Source organism: Temnothorax nylanderi, unplaced genomic scaffold, assembly GCF_030848795.1.
Source record: "Temnothorax nylanderi isolate EJ_2023f unplaced genomic scaffold, tnyl_v1.0 TNYL_tig0007_pilon, whole genome shotgun sequence".
Lineage (NCBI taxonomy): Eukaryota > Metazoa > Arthropoda > Insecta > Hymenoptera > Formicidae > Temnothorax > Temnothorax nylanderi.
Window position 1 is genome coordinate 505,588 of NW_027249069.1, and position 16,934 is coordinate 522,521.

At 44.3% G+C, this 16,934-nt stretch overlaps 1 protein-coding gene across 6 annotated transcripts in view; it reads right to left on the reverse strand.

The window, feature by feature from the left end:
• The window catches only part of Cut (homeobox protein, cut), a 136,894-nt gene that overhangs the window by 18,723 nt on the left and 101,237 nt on the right, over positions 1-16,934 (reverse strand). For all 6 annotated transcript variants that reach the window (XM_071718852.1, XM_071718813.1, XM_071718830.1 and 3 more), the window contains exon 4: positions 725-1,043. In XM_071718852.1, the coding sequence (XP_071574953.1) occupies positions 725-1,043 (319 nt within the window). The remainder of the gene's footprint in view (positions 1-724; positions 1,044-16,934) is intronic.

Here is a 16,934-nt window from a genome sequence, read left to right on the forward strand (position 1 = left end):
GGACAGAGGAGAAGAGAAAGAGACAAAGAAAAGTAAAAGGGAAGACAGTATGAAAGGTAGAGAAAGACAGAGAGAGATAGAGAGATAGAGAAAGAGAGAGAAAGAGTCAGAGAAAAGTGCGAACACAATGGCAAGCAGGGTTATTTTTGTTGTTCTCTTTTCCGATAAGCTCCTTCAGTCATCCCTCGTTTATTCTATGGAAGCGTTCTTGCGTCCGCGTTGCGTGACTCGTGTCCTTTTCATTGTTACTCGATGATAAAGCCCGTCGACGGAGCCTCGAAGAGAGAGAGTCGGGGACCGAAGATCAGAGCGGTAGCGCAAGAATTAGTAGCGAGATGGCCGAGGTGTGACCGACCTACCGACACCTCGTTACTTTTTTATCTTATCTAACTATTACTTCTTTTAATTTTAAAATAGAGATCCCTACACGATCATATATTTCTCTATTTAAATATTACATGATTTTTTAAATTTATTTATTACATGTATGCTTCCGATTAATTAACGCTATGATCCATATTTAGAGACAAGATTTTTGAATGTTCCATTTTTTTCAAAACAATTAAGTTTAATACAAATTATATTACAATGCTGGAAATCAGCTAACCCGACTCTGCAATTTCGCGTTTTATTCTTCTTCGAGTTACTTCAATATTTTACAATTAAAATTAAGTATCTTTCATATGTAACGACTTTAAAAGAAATATATCGTTAGTCCACTTACCGAGTGCGTCGGGTGTATTGGAGGGTTTCAGGTTCTCAGCTTGTTGGAGCGCCTTGAAGCGCTCCATAAGAAGATGTTCCAAGCTTTTTCCAGGCTCGCCAGTTGGTATCTGCGAGAGGTCGACTGATCTCAGTACACTGATTTCGCGCTTCAGGTCATCATAGTCCCTCTGCCGTTCCAATTTGCTCTCCAGTCTGTTAATGTGCTGCCTGCGCACTTCAAGTTCCTCTTCGAGCCGCGCCGTTGCTTGCGCACTTGTCTCCTGAAGGCGTTGCAGGCTCTGCTGTAGCCTGGACACCTCCTCAACCAACTGGTTGATCTAGAAATAACAACATCGACCTCATTAAATGTCTGATAAAAATCATATTCGTGTAAATTGCAAATCGATAAAGTAACGCATATAAATCAATTGGAAAATCTTAAATGTTAATATCCCCCAACGCAGTGTCTTGCGCTCGTTATATTTATTGAACGATACCGACGATAAAATTCCCCGCATTAAGGAAGACATCGCACGCTATAAATCACAGAAATTGCTACTTCCGGAAATATCGCCGAGTACTTTCGCATCGCTCATCAGGAAATCGACTCGAAGCGATTAAATGAAGATGGAACGTAACTACATTATCATCGACGCAAATATAGAATCACATTTACGAGTTCCTCTCCCTCCTTCGCGATTCGCCTCGAGCATCGTTTATCTGGGACCGAACCTAGTAAGGAGCTTACCAGAAGCTCTTTATTAATTTTATCGGCAATATATACGGAAATCAATAGCGAACGCTTAAGCGAGGATAACTTTAAATCTTGGCGAGTCTGAATGTAATTACCGTGGATTAAATTACGTATAAAGTTTCAATCGAATCGATCGAATCGTTGAATTGTCATCCTATTATCGTATCGGTAATAATTTATGACATATGTCACCGACTATCTCTCGTCGCTTCGACACTTGAAGTTCTTGAAGTTCAATTGGATATGATAATAAATATGATTTCGCAGCTATCTTGTTGTTAGCAAAAGCTATATGATTTTGCAAAAAGTGGTTTTACTTAGCGATTCTATGTTTTTATTTAATTTCCTATAACTTAAAATTAATAAAATTAGTGCGTGACAGTTTTGAAGAAAATATTTAATGAACGATTCTCAAAGATAATTCCTGATATCATATAAGAACTAAAAATGCTAAAAAAATACTAATTAGCGTAAAGAATTAAGTATAACCTAGAGGATAAAAGAATCAATGACATTTATACTCATGGTGTCGCCCGTAGCGACGTATACGAAGTACATCCGTCCCTCATTAATGCGTCATCGATCCGCACATAATAATTACAGTGCGACCGCGCCGTCTTGTTTTTCCATTTCTATAACGAGGACGAATCCGGGATGTTGAAAGAATCGAGTGGCAGCAACGCCGGCAAAAAATTATTGCGACGAATAGAGCGTACGGCAATCGTTGTGTTGCCACTGTGCCGCAATCAATCGCGATGAATTGCGAGCACTCGAAACCTATCCACGTGTTCCGCGAGGGTTCACATGAATGCGTGTGCGCGAGGATACGGAATGGTGGGAAGGGCAGGCTGCAGGCGCAGGAAGAGGAAGAGAGAAAACCGATCAAAGAGGGGTAGGACGGGACGATTTTAAAGCCGAGTACGTTGGCGCGTTCGCGATGCAACGAGCTACGTGAATGAGATCGTATCAATTGTTTTTTCTCACCGAGGCATCGTCTCTCTTTCCGTGCTCCGCGGGTTAATCGAGAAGCAACGAGTTCAATTTTGCAAAATTCGCACCTCTACACCACAGATGTTGGATACGCGTGTTTTGCATCTTGCGCGGGCTTTGACCGTTCCCCTAGTTCAATTTATTTAAAATCTACAAACGGGAGAATTCCTTTCTCGATTTGTCACGCGGTGTATTCACTGATAATAATGGATATAACCGGTACGTATCGATTGAGTCTTTATAATTTAATGAAATTAACCACATTCCTCTGGCGCCTTGTAACGCCATGACTCATCGCGGTAGCGTAAAATCGAACAGCCTTGACGCACGCGGGTAAACTTGCACGTTTTTACTCGTTAGTTTATTTATCGGGGGCGGCTACCTGTCGATTGTCCTCCGTTTCACCCATAATCGATACGCGCTTACGTCCAGAAGCTTCGTTTCTATACTTGTATAAATATGTATGTGTGTATATGTATGTAGCGAACAAATATGAGTGCGTATTGTAGCGATGTCATACACACACACGCACTCATACACACGAACACATACACATATACACACACATAGCGGTACACAGGTAAGAACCGACGCGGGTGTAGATAAGTACGCATTGACGTTCGATATACCATCAGGTAGAAAGGGGTGGTTGCTGCTGGCGGAGGTGGCTTATGTAGGGATAAGTTTCCGAAGTTGCCGCGATCGCTCGCAATAATGTCCGCCATTAGTGGCGATGAGGTAGGTTATCGCCATGAGGGAAACCTGAAACGAAGGACAGGTGGAATTAACACCACGTCGATCGACGAACTTACGATAAATACGGCGGCGACCCGGCGAGGCGATGCGTGTGTTTTTTTTTTTTCACGTGACGGACACTCACCCCTTGCGTTCGGCGTTGTGGGAGAGCGGTCTATCGACTCTGCTCTCCGTCTCTTTCGTGACTACTGTTTAACGATGCGAATAAAACGATGAAATCAACGTACACAGTGCAAAATGTGACCATATGTTTCTTCAATTAGCGAACTATAGAGCGAGTAAAGCAGAACTAACGGAATGCAGAACCTACTTTAAACTTTCTTCTGACACATGTTTTATACGAAAGAGAAATGATCATGACATAATGCTATCCATATTATTGAACACATACGTGTGAAATTTTTAATTTAAATTTTAAAGTGTCCAGTCGCGATGTTCAAAACATTTTATGCATTATAACAATATACATAAATCATAATATATTTCCATAATATTCGTAATATATTAACATATATAACAGTTGATTTTATTTATATAAACGGTATTAATCTAGTTTTACATAAATCTTAGATAAAACAAAGATTATTTAATAAATCTTAATTTAGTTGGAATGTAGATACACATATATATATTAATTTTATGATACCTTCGCAAGTAAAATTTAGTACTGGATTATTTTTTTTTCGTAATATCACATATCGACTTTTCATAAGCTGAAATGCAATCTGACATGTATATGATAGTAACGATAAGAAAGATCACCGTCTCTTTAATTCATTCGCTCGAATATCAATAGTATTAATAATCGTACTATTTAGAGATGACGTAGAGATGACCGCGCGTGGATCAATGGGTTTCGGTTAAATTTAACGTTTCCGGGAAGTTCACAAAAACCGTCGATTCTCGATTGTTGCAGTTACATATCGTTCGTTATATTGAATTTCAACCTTGTACTGAATTTCACTTCCAATCTATCTCGTAAATAATTTATTTCTATCAAGAGGGAAAGAGAAAGAAATTCTGCATCTTGTTACTAAATTTGATTAAAATTAGTTTTATTATTACATAAATTAGTATTATCATTACATCTTTTATATGTATATAACAAATTAATTGAATAATTAACTTTAATTATAAAAATGATAACATTAATGTTGCACATTATTAAAAACAATACTCTATGGATAAAAAATTAAAAAAATTAATTGCATGTAGCACGTTTTAAAAATAAAAATGTTTAAAAAAAAGTAATTTAACAATCATTAGTTTATTTTGCGGAAAAAATGTGAAGAAGGGTAGAGATCATGAAAGAAAAGTAAGAGTGAAGAATTATCGCTAGGGACGGCAGTAGAGAGTAGCGGATGTTGGCAGGTTTTCTACGTTGGAACAATGTCATCGGTAGAAGGAGGACCGCTCGTTAGCGAGATTCTCGACTGCTGCAGAGCCACACAAAGTCAGTGTGCGCGCATAAGAGACGTACGTGTAGGGGGTAGTGACCAACGAGCAGCCCCCAGCACGAAGGCGTCCAATCTGGGTGGCGAAGTGGGGGTGAGTTGAAGCAAAAACAATCGGGGCTTGATCGATGGTCGTGAGGTATGGCGACGAGGATGTGAAGGCGAGTCGGAAGACATGATCGGTCGTATGCAAATTAAAGCGAGGACGGTGGGCTCCGAGCTGGCTCGTAGGGAAGAACCCGGAGGGTGCGAAGTCGAAGGGTACGCGGAGGGTATGCGCATAGCGCAAGGGCTGCCTGTACGCGGTGGTGTCAAGCAAACTTGAAGTAGCCGCACGCGTCCGTATTGTTTCTTGACCGTCGCGCCACCCTATCGTCTCCCACTCCCCTTTCCGCGATCCCACACGTCCTCTTCCCTTCGCAACTCCCTTAATCCTACGCGATTTTTGCTATTTGCATTATATAGGCGTCGGAGGCCTTTGTTTGTTGAGCTATTGATCACATTTTCTCCTGCGGTATAATCAATCTTCACGCATACGTCCACGGCCTTTCTCATCCTTACATGTGTACACGCACATGTGTATGTGGGCGCGTAACGTACACGTACGCGAATGTATGCACGGACGCGGTGACTCGAGTAACGCGGCTCTCCGATATCCACACGCCGCGGCACATTAGAACCCCTTTTCGTATACGTACGTAAATTCGGTACAGGGACAAGATGGCCGTTTGCTTCGTATTAATTTCGTAGTCTGTCCGCCAATGATGCGTCGGTACGAGATCGTCATGGCCGTCGAAACTCACGTTCTCGCTTTCAGTGGTTTCACGGTTCCCCTTTCCCTACCACGTCGTCGCATTATCGTTTCCACGTGGACGACGGGAACGCAAATATAAATTGTCGTTTACGTTCGGATACTTTGATATCCCTTTGATCTATACCCATTACCTTGATGTATCTCTGATTGGGTTAATCGTCGTAAAAATTAGACTTTAACAACTCATTTGTTTATTCAACTTGTTCTTGATTTGTGGTCGATTTTTTGCTAGTTAGGGCGAATTCGTCAGAAATAATTTCTAAGATTAGACAGAAGATTATAATTTGATCTAAAAATACCTTAGTAAACAAACAGAAAATAATATGGCCACATCTAATTTGGTGACTAAAAATCGAGATTCTTACACGTGTAAATTCTTTATTTTTTTCTTATGGCGATTACTTGAGTTCAATACAATCGCAAATTTCTTTTGTAATATGAAAGACAAATATACTCAACGTTTTATATTTCAGGACGACAACAGTAAAGTAAAAAAGTTAAATCTATACACATTTGCAGAAGCTCTGGTTAACACATCTTACTAAGAAGCAACGATTCATAAAATTCGATGAATCTTTCATGCGTGCGAACGAGCGCTTTGTTATATCGCTCGATCCATCGCGAGAATTTGAATCTCGGTAGATCATGCTTTTGTAAAATCTCGTATCCTGGGGATCGATATCAGCGCGTCACGATAGGGAGATTCCATTTTTGCATCTCGGGAGGAAAGATCGCCGGTATCAACCCCTTTAGTGGCAAAGCACCCCTTTGGGCCGTGGAGCTTTCTCCCATGGAGGTTCGCTCCTCTTCTCGCCACAGGAGAATGCCAATTAAAAGCCGAGGTCGGAAAGAAAGCCCAATCGATAGGAGGCGGCTTGCCTTCCTCTTTCTCGCTCTATCTCGCCGATTTTCATTCTCCTGCTTATTCTCCTTCCCTTTCACTCTGCCGACGTGGGTAGCTGAAGCAACCGAAGCGAAGGGTTGCCCAAACTGGGAAGTGGGAATTATGGGCAGGATTAATATGCAAGGACTGGATACGTGCGGTGGCAGGAGGTGGAGGAGACGGAGTAGAAGGAGGATGGGCGGCTAGGGGCTGCAGGAGGGTGGCGAAGCAACAAAAGGGGTCGAAGGGGAAGTATAGATGGAGAGAAAGGGGCTTTCCGTTTTCTGTCTCCGTCAGGCCGACGTCGAGATAGCTGGGTCGGTCATTCGTTCTCTCTCCGTCTTCGCCCACGTCTCTCTCATTCTATCAGCTCGCATCTCATCCCCACCACACCCTCCTTACAGGATACACGGCTAACGGACACCCCTATCGATTTTACAACTCGATATATGTGAATACCCACTTGTCTAATGACTGATCGGGCTTCGAGCTCAACCCTTTCCCTCTCTCGAGCGTCCTCCCTCGAACCCCTTCGCGTTTCTGACCGAGCTTCTCCGCCAGCCATCCTCCGTTGGTACGATACTACCTCACGGGAACTGGAGAATGAGAAAGGGGAAGGAGAGAGAGAAAGAGAAAGGCAGCAGCGGCAGAAGGAAGAGGGCGCGGGAGAGAGAGTTGAGGCCGAATGTATCTCGCCTCATTACACTGACTACGTGCCTTTGGCCAACATCTCGCGTTGCATCGACGCGCAAACCCTCGCAAAAATCCGACAGAAAGGGCGCTCGCCATCCCTATCGCGACGTGTCTGAATTTTTTGCCGTAGGTGGAAAAAAGTAGCGAGATGTGGTCAACTGCGATTCGTCATTATTCGCACGAAGACATCTTAATAAGAACGCTAGTGAAATATCGAATAGGAAAATGTTAAAATATCTAATACTGTCTTGAGCTTTCATCTCAAATTAAAAAAAGTATAGCAAACGATTAAGTAATAAAAATAATATTTATTAAATTTTTAGCGGTCTCTCGTAGCAGTCTTTAGCAGTAGATATAGTTTGAAAATTTTTTAAGCGCGAATTTTTAAGCGCGCAATTACTCGTAAATTGGGGCAACAATAACTCTTGAAATCGCCCGCGAGAATCAAGATTTCTCGAAGTAGCTTGCCCGTTAAGCAGCCGAGGGCAATGTTTACCTTACAGAAGCTATGCACGGCGACGTGGAGAGTTGCAGAGGGATGAGAAAGCGACTGCTGGGGTAGCAAAGGGAGGCGGATAAGAGGGGTGTCGCCGGTCGTAACGTACCTCGGTACGAAGGGTAGAAGGCAAAATGTATGATATTTTATTTTAGCGTTCTTCTGGGCGCCGCTAGATAAGCCTCCGAGGATTTATGCTTATTACGAGCGAGCACCGGCGAGGGCACTCTTTGCCGAAACCGGTCCTATACATACGGTAGTACGCGATCCTCCTGGTTGCCACCCTCGCCACTCCCACACCTTCCCTCGTCTCTCACTCTCGTACCCCTGATACACGCGGTTATGCGTAATATACATCAGATTATGAAAGCTAGTAATACCAGGTAGAGACTCGACCATGCGATATTGCCTTTATAATGGAACGACATCTCGCGCTTGGTATAGTCACCCCTGAGCTACAGTATTGTTTTAAAAACTTGCATTATTAGAAATGTATGTAAACAGTCTTGCTTAAAGCGCGGCTGCACCAAACTCTTTTTTTTTCTTTTCTTTTTATCCGACTACAATAATCGAGACTTCTACCGAGGATCGGTGATGCACAAAGTCCGTTTCGCGTTTATATCCAATACTATTGAAAAAATATTGAAAATTATTACCATTCATTATTTGTAAAGCTCCACTAATCGTGTATAAATATTCGTTGAAGCGAATAAAAATTAATAAAATAAATCATGTCATTTTCACTTATCGAAAGTATCGATATTCATTAATATACCGTAATATGTGCCAGTGTAGCATAAAAGACTAATGAGAATTAAATATATAGATCTAGCACGCTCGCATGTTCTCGCGCGGCGAGCAGAACGTTTAAATCGTTACGGGCATAAATTATTTCCACAGCTGACCTAATAATTCCTCGATGTTTACAAAGGATTTAGCCATCTTCGGCACCTGCGCTGCTACGATCCGCAATCGACCGGACAGCGGCCACGAAGAATTAATATTAACCGCGTTCGTCATTTCTCTCTCTCTTTCCTTTTCCCTTGTACTCCTCTCCCTTCTCATCACTCCTTCGCCCTATTCCTCTTTCTCTCCCCGACTCTTTCTCTGATTTGCATTACGAGGACTACGCGTTTATGAATACGTACGCCCACCCACACTCAACTCGCGGTGGCTCGACAGAAGCCATATATTAGTCGGGGCATTCGCCGGAGAGAAATATTGAAACGAGAGAAACGGGCACGGATTGCCGGGCTACGGATGGCAAGAAGAGGGGCACTGAAGAGGAAGACGTCCGAGCGTATTCGTATCAATGTCCAGTAAAATTTGCAATAATCGCACCCTTCTCTGCTTGCTCGTTTACTCGCCGAAAGAAACGATTCGAGATTCCAAGAAATGGGCATGCAATTATTTGCGTAAACCACTTTTCCAAAATACTTTCAATTTTATAAGAAAAGTATAGTATCACAAATAATATTTTTATAAAAAATTTATGAAAAATAATCAAATCATGATTCAGAAATGTGGTTCAATTTTTTAACAAAACGAACTTTTTTTAACAAAGTATTATTCCAACGATGTCATATTAAGTGTAAAATTAAATGAAAACTTCTGTATGGCTGACGTATTCCGTCTGAAATCACTGCGGTCTATCGACGGGTATCGAACGTGTCAACGTCGCCGGCTTACTCGGCGTCTAGGCGCGAACGGAGGAAGCTTGCAGATTGCAAACAATCATTTCCCTCCCGGGAAAGACAGAGAGATCATAAACGCGCGCGAATGTTGCGAGAGGGTCGCGAGTCGGGCATTTATTTCATAATCAGCAGCTTTCGAATCGCCGTCATTGAACGCGGCAGCGCTTATTGACAGAAATGCTCGATAGGAAATGCTCAGCCGCTGGTCTCTGACATTTATGCGGTAGCTCTTCCTCCTCGGTGGGAGAAGGTGGATGGGCGCGATCTCGCGTGTGTGCGTTTGGATACGCGTATACGTGTATACGAAGGTACGAGCGCTTAACACCACATGCCACGCACGATAGGTCGAATCGCGGAGGGTGAGCAACAACTGCCGATCGGGCTGAAGCACACATTATTATCCATCCGGCAGTGACATATATTGGAGGGCGCGAGTGTGTGTTGGGTGCGCGCACACACGTCTCTAACCCTGACTGCATTGTCGCGCTGGCTAATGAGAAAGTTGTGAGTTTCGCCATTCCGGGGCGAGGCGGTGCACTGTCGGGAAATACCGAAACCCACGTTCCGATCGAAGAAGCGACTCGAGGTTCGTCGCGCAGCGGCGGTTTCGCGAAAAGATAGGGATCGGGGACGCGATTATTCGTTCGACAATTTTGCGGCATGACTCGATGGGAACGTCGGCGTGTTTCACGCGTGTTACGCCGGGTTATAATTCACGTATGACGATCTAGATTGGAACGAAAATTTTATAAAACTGTATTACCACCGTTTGTTAGCGCGGATTTGCGATATCGTGGATGAAGAAAAGCGACGCGATTAATAGCTAGAGAACGGATCTGCACGCGATATACCAAGCGCGAGATCGCAATTGGAAATAATGATTTATTCGGCCGCGTCAGCTCGAAGGTGCTCAGCTAGCATGGGCAGAGGGGAAGATGCTCCTTCGCGCGGTCTAATTGGTGGAAGCGAAGGGAGAAACTTGGACGTAAAAACACCGCGCGATATCGAACGTACGTGTCCGCCGGTGTATGGTTCCACGTATGATACGTGTCGTTACTCAACCCCTTCGGTCTTCTCCAACAGAAATCCCCTTCCTCCGATATATTGCGAGAACCGTCCCATCTCTCCCCTGCCCCCAGTTTACCCCATCGCGAGGCCCGGCAATGCAAATCTCTTTTTCTCCGCGCGCCTCGGTTTTATATGGTGCGTCTCTCCTCTCTCGTTCCGAACTCTTCCTCCCTTATGCGGTCGACCACTCTTTCCGCCTATCGTTCCTTCCTCCCCCTCCTCCCTCTCCTCCCCCGCGCCCTATCGTTCCTTCGCCGCTACCATCCTTTCGTACGTGGTCTCTCTCCTTCTCTTTCACGCGCTTTCTCTCTCTCTCTCTATCTCTCTCTCTCTCTCTATCATTCCTTTCTGTATTTCGCTCTCTCTTTTCCGCCACCGTCTCTCACGGTCGCCCACCCTCTTCGTCTTTCTCATTTCCACTGTGCACACCCCCGCCCCCGCCGTTTTCCACTCGGCAACACCGCCGACACCGCCACCGTCGTGGCCAATACAATCGCCGCCACGCCACCCTTCCTTCACGGCGTCGGTCGCCGCGTACCGGCTCTCTTTTTGTCATTGTGGCTTATTCGATATATTGTCTACGGCGGCTCGCACGGAGGCGCGGCTGTCCCGGGGGCGTCGGGAGATATTAGAGACAAATGACGGCGAAAGAAAAAAATCGCGTACGTGGGAACCGATCCTTGCGCGGGCATCTAGGCGTTTTTAACGTTCGTTCCGGGGGTTGGACATTTGAATCCCGGTGACATACGACGTACGACTACATCGTCAATCAGATTCGAACGAGATGCCTGCGGTGTCATGAAATACGAGGGACCGTCGCAATATAAATCGTTTAATCATTTAATAGTATTAATGATCATCCGATAATTTTGCTTTCGCTGCTCTAATCTATCAAGTTTTAGAAAAAAAGTTTTTAAGATCTCGAAATCCTCCGAAGACAATTCTAGATCACTGGCGCGTATTATTATGGTCAATACTATCGCCTCCTGTTTATTATAAGCGTTCGCGGAAATAGGAATCGCTCAAAATTCATCATACGGTTGACATATTTGTATTTTGCGACAATCCATAATGCCGTATGCAAATAGGTAGTTATAAGAACTTCAATCGTCGATAAATGCTTATTACGTATCAATCGTTATAGGAATTTCATTTTCTCACACTCATCGAAATATTCAATATTTTTCTATTACAAGCGATTTTTATATACTTCAATCTTTTGTATCCGATAAAGTCTAAGGATCAACTGTCGGATGGATCGATCTGGTCATTAAATAAGCCGTCTCGCAAGATAGTCGCGTACGTCGGGATATCGACAAAACTTTAGACCGGCCGTATCAATCATCGTGACAATATTATTACCGCCGGCATCACCCTTCCTTCGCGACACCGCGACACCGCGCACTGACTCTTTTTATTATTGTGGCTTATTCCATGCATTGTCCGTGGCGGTTCGTACGAAGGCGCGGCTGTCCCAGGGGCGCCGAGAGATATTGGAGACAAATGACACTGCAACAAATGCGTGGGCGAGAGACGACCCTACCGACACGGAAACCTTCCCGGTTGGTTATTGCTTTTGACTAATGTATCTGTTTTAAGAAATCGGACGCACCTAATTGTATACTGTGTTAAAGTTACGGTTGCATGCGCATCGTTAATGATATGTCGCATTACTCACGTTACCCAATTTAGATCAAAAACATTGGTATATACCGTACATACGTGAAAAATTTCTTTCAATTTATAAACACTGTTTCTCAACTGAAAGAAGTTCTGTTCTTGATTTTATTTAATTGATTATATTAATATGATTATTAATAACAAAACGTCTGAATAAAATAAAAATTTATGTATTTAATAAAAATGGAAATGGCTATATCAGTCGTTTTAGCATTATATATCTTTGTGGGAGATCGCTTAATGTTTTCGCGTTTACAATTAGACGTTTCCGTACACTAATCCAGTCCGAACAGAAAGAGCATGAAACGGCAATAGAGATGGTGAGGAAAGGCAAAGAGCGAGTTTCTCCGCGGAGGGTGGCAGTGGGTGCTGTAAGGGATACCTCGCACGTCGAATGTTGAATTTTATCACTGACGCGCGATCTCCCCCAAGACTGTGGCTGCCCCCGAGAAGAGACGCGAGGGGGTGTTGTTGCGGATAGGTTGGTTTCGACCGAGTCCGGAGATGGAAGGCCATTCTCGAGTCGTGGAGGAAAGGGGGAGGGGTGCAACGCGAGCGGCACAGGCTAATGAACTTCTCATTGATTGGTTAAAATTTCGTTAATACTCTGATGTGTGCTTCCATGTCTCGCGCCGGTTCCTCCATCAACACAAACACCAACGCGCAGACCACCCCGACACAGCCTGGCAGCAGTTCTCTGCAACCCATTCCTCCTCCTGGTGGAAATTCACCTCTTCCTATTTCTACCCGCACCTTCACGGCCCCGGCCGATCACCCTCGTCTCACTCTCAGAAGGGTGAATTTCGAAGGGTGGTTCCACGTTAGTTAGGCCTCTCCGCGGCGGTATAGCAGCAGGAACAGCGCCCACCACCACCATCACCTTTTATGACTGGTGGAAACTAACGAAATTTCCCTATCGGCGATCAATCCTCCCGCTCGTGATGCGAACCCTTTTCATTGATCTGCCGGTCGCCTCCGCGCTGAGGTAGCGCAACCCCTTATCGTAACACCCTTCTGACCGAGCAACAGAATCCCCTCTGAGCTCACCACCGCCGAAACTTCTCTCCGTTACTCCCGGCCCGGTGTTGTCGTCTCTTTTTCTGTTCTGCCGTATCCATTCCCTTGCCCTTATACTCCGTATCCACCCCTGCGTTCACTCGAAATATTACCGTCGTCCGAGTGTGTTCCCCGCCCCCTCCCATGTTCGATGAAGGGTGGAGAAAGACGGAGAGAGGAAAGGGTGACAGCGAAAGAGAAAGGCGGAGGGAAGGAGAGGAGAAAAAGAGCCGGCTTCGATGGCAATGACGAATCTCTAATTTTAATATCGCTCCAGTTCGCTTTGAAGTGCCCTCGTTAAGCTGGACACACACAAGGAGGATCGACCGTACCGTCGGCCGCCCACACGCGCGGATTTTTTATCCCGGCGGGACGTCAAGCCAGGCTCGGTCGCACGTTTTGCGGACGCGGCTTAACCTCGGGAATCACGTGTCAGGAAAGGTCCGCTTATAGCCATTACAGTCTAGCACGAGCGCATTCGCGTAGAATTTTCCCTGGTCAAATAGTTAAGTCCCGAATGTCCATTTAGCCACAAATAGAATAATAAATTTCTAACCAATTAAAATTAATTAATTGTATTAACATGTTTTTTAATCGCTATGTTATTATGAGGATTACTGTGAAAGTTGAAAGTCTATTAATAGTTCAAAATATTTAAGATCATTAACGCTTGTGACATTATTTTAATAAATGTCAAATTAATACTGGATTGCTACGAATTTTATTTAAAATCCCAATTGAAAAAAATCTAGAAACTAAATTATTGATATCAATCATATAATAGAAATTAATACTCTTCGTAATTAACAATCTGTGTATTTTTTGTTCTTGTTATTTTGGCTCAATAAATCCATCCCAACGCGATATCCTCTTTATCCACATTGCGGGAGTTTGCAGCTTTAAAACGGAAAGTTCTTTCAGGCCGATGTTACCTATTCGTGGTTCGGAGAGTGCCGATAATCGCTAAATTAACTTTGAATACCTGACGCCGCGTAACCTTTCATCCGCCTGCGTAGACACGTTTTAACAACAAACTGATACCACGAGGAGCGATATTCAATGCTCTTTCAGTAACGAGGATCGTGTATCAGCAAATCGCCGCTCCGAGTCTTCTCCCCCGAGCTTCCCATAATTGCATATCGTACATTTCGAAATGTAGACGGATGCGTGCACGACCAGTAACCCGTCATACATCTATACGTGGATGGATTTTTTATGTTACCGTTAATTTGCCGACATTAATTCTATCACATAAATCAGCGTTTGGATAATCGCTAATAACCAATGTGACCGCGTTCTATGTTAAATAAACTGTTTCTTTCCAAATATTTTGTAATAAGTATATATAATGTAAATCGTTGATAAATAATATCGTTGATAAATTAGAACTGTAAACTTTTTATATGCGAGATCTTTTTTCTATCTTAGCCATATGTCAATTTTCTATGTCTTGTTTCCGGAGCTCGCTTTAGGTCAAGGTTAGCGTGCCGAGAATCTCAGTCTTGAAATTCATTAAGTCCTTAAAACCTTGGAAGAATCTAGTGGGTCACGATGCTCTCTGATAAGAGTGCGGCCGGGCTCCGAGGGGAGGATACTGTGGCGAGAGAGAAAAGCGAAAAATAACAAGAAGAAGGACGGGAGATGGAAAGCGTAGAGACGCGTAATCCCTAACCTCGGACAACGCCGAGCTGCAGAGAAAACGAGGGAAAGCGATGCAGGGAACGCGAGAGAGAAAAGGATGTAGTTGCAGAAGGAGCGAAAGGGATGCGGGAAACGGGGAAGGTGGAAGTGCGGCAGGACGAGACTATATAGTGAGAAGGAACGCGGCGAAGGGTCGAAAGAAGTTTCTGACCTGCTTACGGTATATGCGAACCCAGGAGTTCCCTGCTACTTCACAAGAGTTTCCGAAGTGGCAAAGCAGACACCACCTACCCTCTCTCTCACCCACTCCTCCCTATTTCGCCCTCTTGTCCAACCTCCTATCCTCCTTTCAAGCGCCGTTGCATCCCCGCTCTCTACCACATTCACGTTGCCACCGCTGCTGCTGCTGCTACTGCTGCTGTTGCACGTTGGGGTGTTGCACGTTGTTTACCCCTTTCGCGGGGGCGCGGGCTTTACTTTCGTTTGACGGTGAAAGTGAACGGAGCCACGTCCCGTGGAGAGCTGCCACGTCGTTTAACTGGGACGACGAACTATAACTTCAATGCGTATGCATACGTGCATATACTGTATGAGTATATGTGTGCGTGCCCGAATTACAGAGTAATTTACGTCTTTGAAGACGAGACATATCGAAATCCGTGACGTGATGCTGTCACATTTTGGAATATTGAGATATTTCATATTTTTCAAGAATCACAAGATCGCATAAGCATTCGAGAATTTGAAATATTTAGCGCGCGCGATATTTCATCAGACATACCTATTAACACGAAAGAATTCCGATTCGATTATATCCTACCAGAATATATAATATATTATATATTTTATATAATAATTTTCTTATATTTCATATCACATTACTTTATTTCATGTATATTGAGTTTATTCTTCAGACTCGCAATGCCTCGATATAGATCGTACAACATAATCGTCTAGCCTCACCTCACCTTGTGTATTCATTGTCTACAAATGCCGTATCGATTTGTTGGTATCTTAAGACCTATCGCTTCCCGAACAAAGAAAAAAGGTCTGGAGCCATTTGACAACAAAAGAGTCGCGAACGAAGCACATCCGCACGCAGCATCGTCGATCACTGCCTCGATCTCAGATTATTATCGCAATTAATTTCTACCAGGCTTGCGCACCGAAGAAGGTAACGCCGCGCTTCGGACTGAAGCGTATTGGCCGTGTTGAGCGATGATTAATTAGAGACGGTAGACGCGGGACACGCGACTTTTAGCCGGTTTTGCATCGATCAACTACCCAGCCCCCTATCGACGAGCTATCGTCTTTGTCTTCTTCGTATCTTACTTAATACCTTCACGATTTTCTATTATCCCCAGACGGAACTCTCGATTTACTCACAATGTCTAGTACACGTGAAATGCTGTGTAAATTGTTTAATTGATACGATATCATGTATGTTCTTCACGTAAGTTTGTAAAATATTATTTCAGGTCCATTTTTTTTTCACTTGTCGGGTATACTATAAAAAAAAGTAACGCCGCATATTTTCTTCTACACAGAGTCATTTCTATATCGTTACGTGATAATGTATCTGTTACAAAGGGATATGCATAGATAGATTGGAGATATTCTCGTTCTCGTCACCGCAAGAATATCGTGGCTAGGACCTAGGAAGTCAATCGAGGGCGATTAAATCGGCCGTCGCGCGAAAGCCCTTCTCCATCGGAACCGATCGCGGTGGCGACGTTCCTGATCACTCAGTGAATGAGAGCCAAGCAAGTCAGAAGCCCGCATCGGAGCTTTCGCCTGTACCTAGGCTACACGCGGCGGGGGGAGGAGGAGAAGGAGGAGGAGGAGGTTGGTGGATGAGGATGAGGATGTGGGTGGCAGGGAGGCAGAAGTGGTGGTGGCGGTCGCGCTACGGTGGTGGTGGAAGGAAGAAGGTGGGGTGGGTGAGAGAATGAGAACGAGATGGGGCGAGAGACAAGGCCGAGTGTGAGAGAAAGGAAACGAGAGAGGATGCGGTATAGGAGGTACTAGGCGCCTGTAGTCTCATCTCGCTCGGTATCTTACGCCGATACCTAGCTCTCGCTCCGTTCTAACCCTTTGCCGGGCGATTCATCCATCCCCTTCTCTCTTTATTTGAGTATAATTATTGATTATTGGACGACGGAAGGCCGGCTACTCTAGGACGTAGAGGAGGTAGGGTTGGTGTAGGTACCAACGTTCGAGAGGGTTGGCTGGAGGTTGAAGAACGGTAGG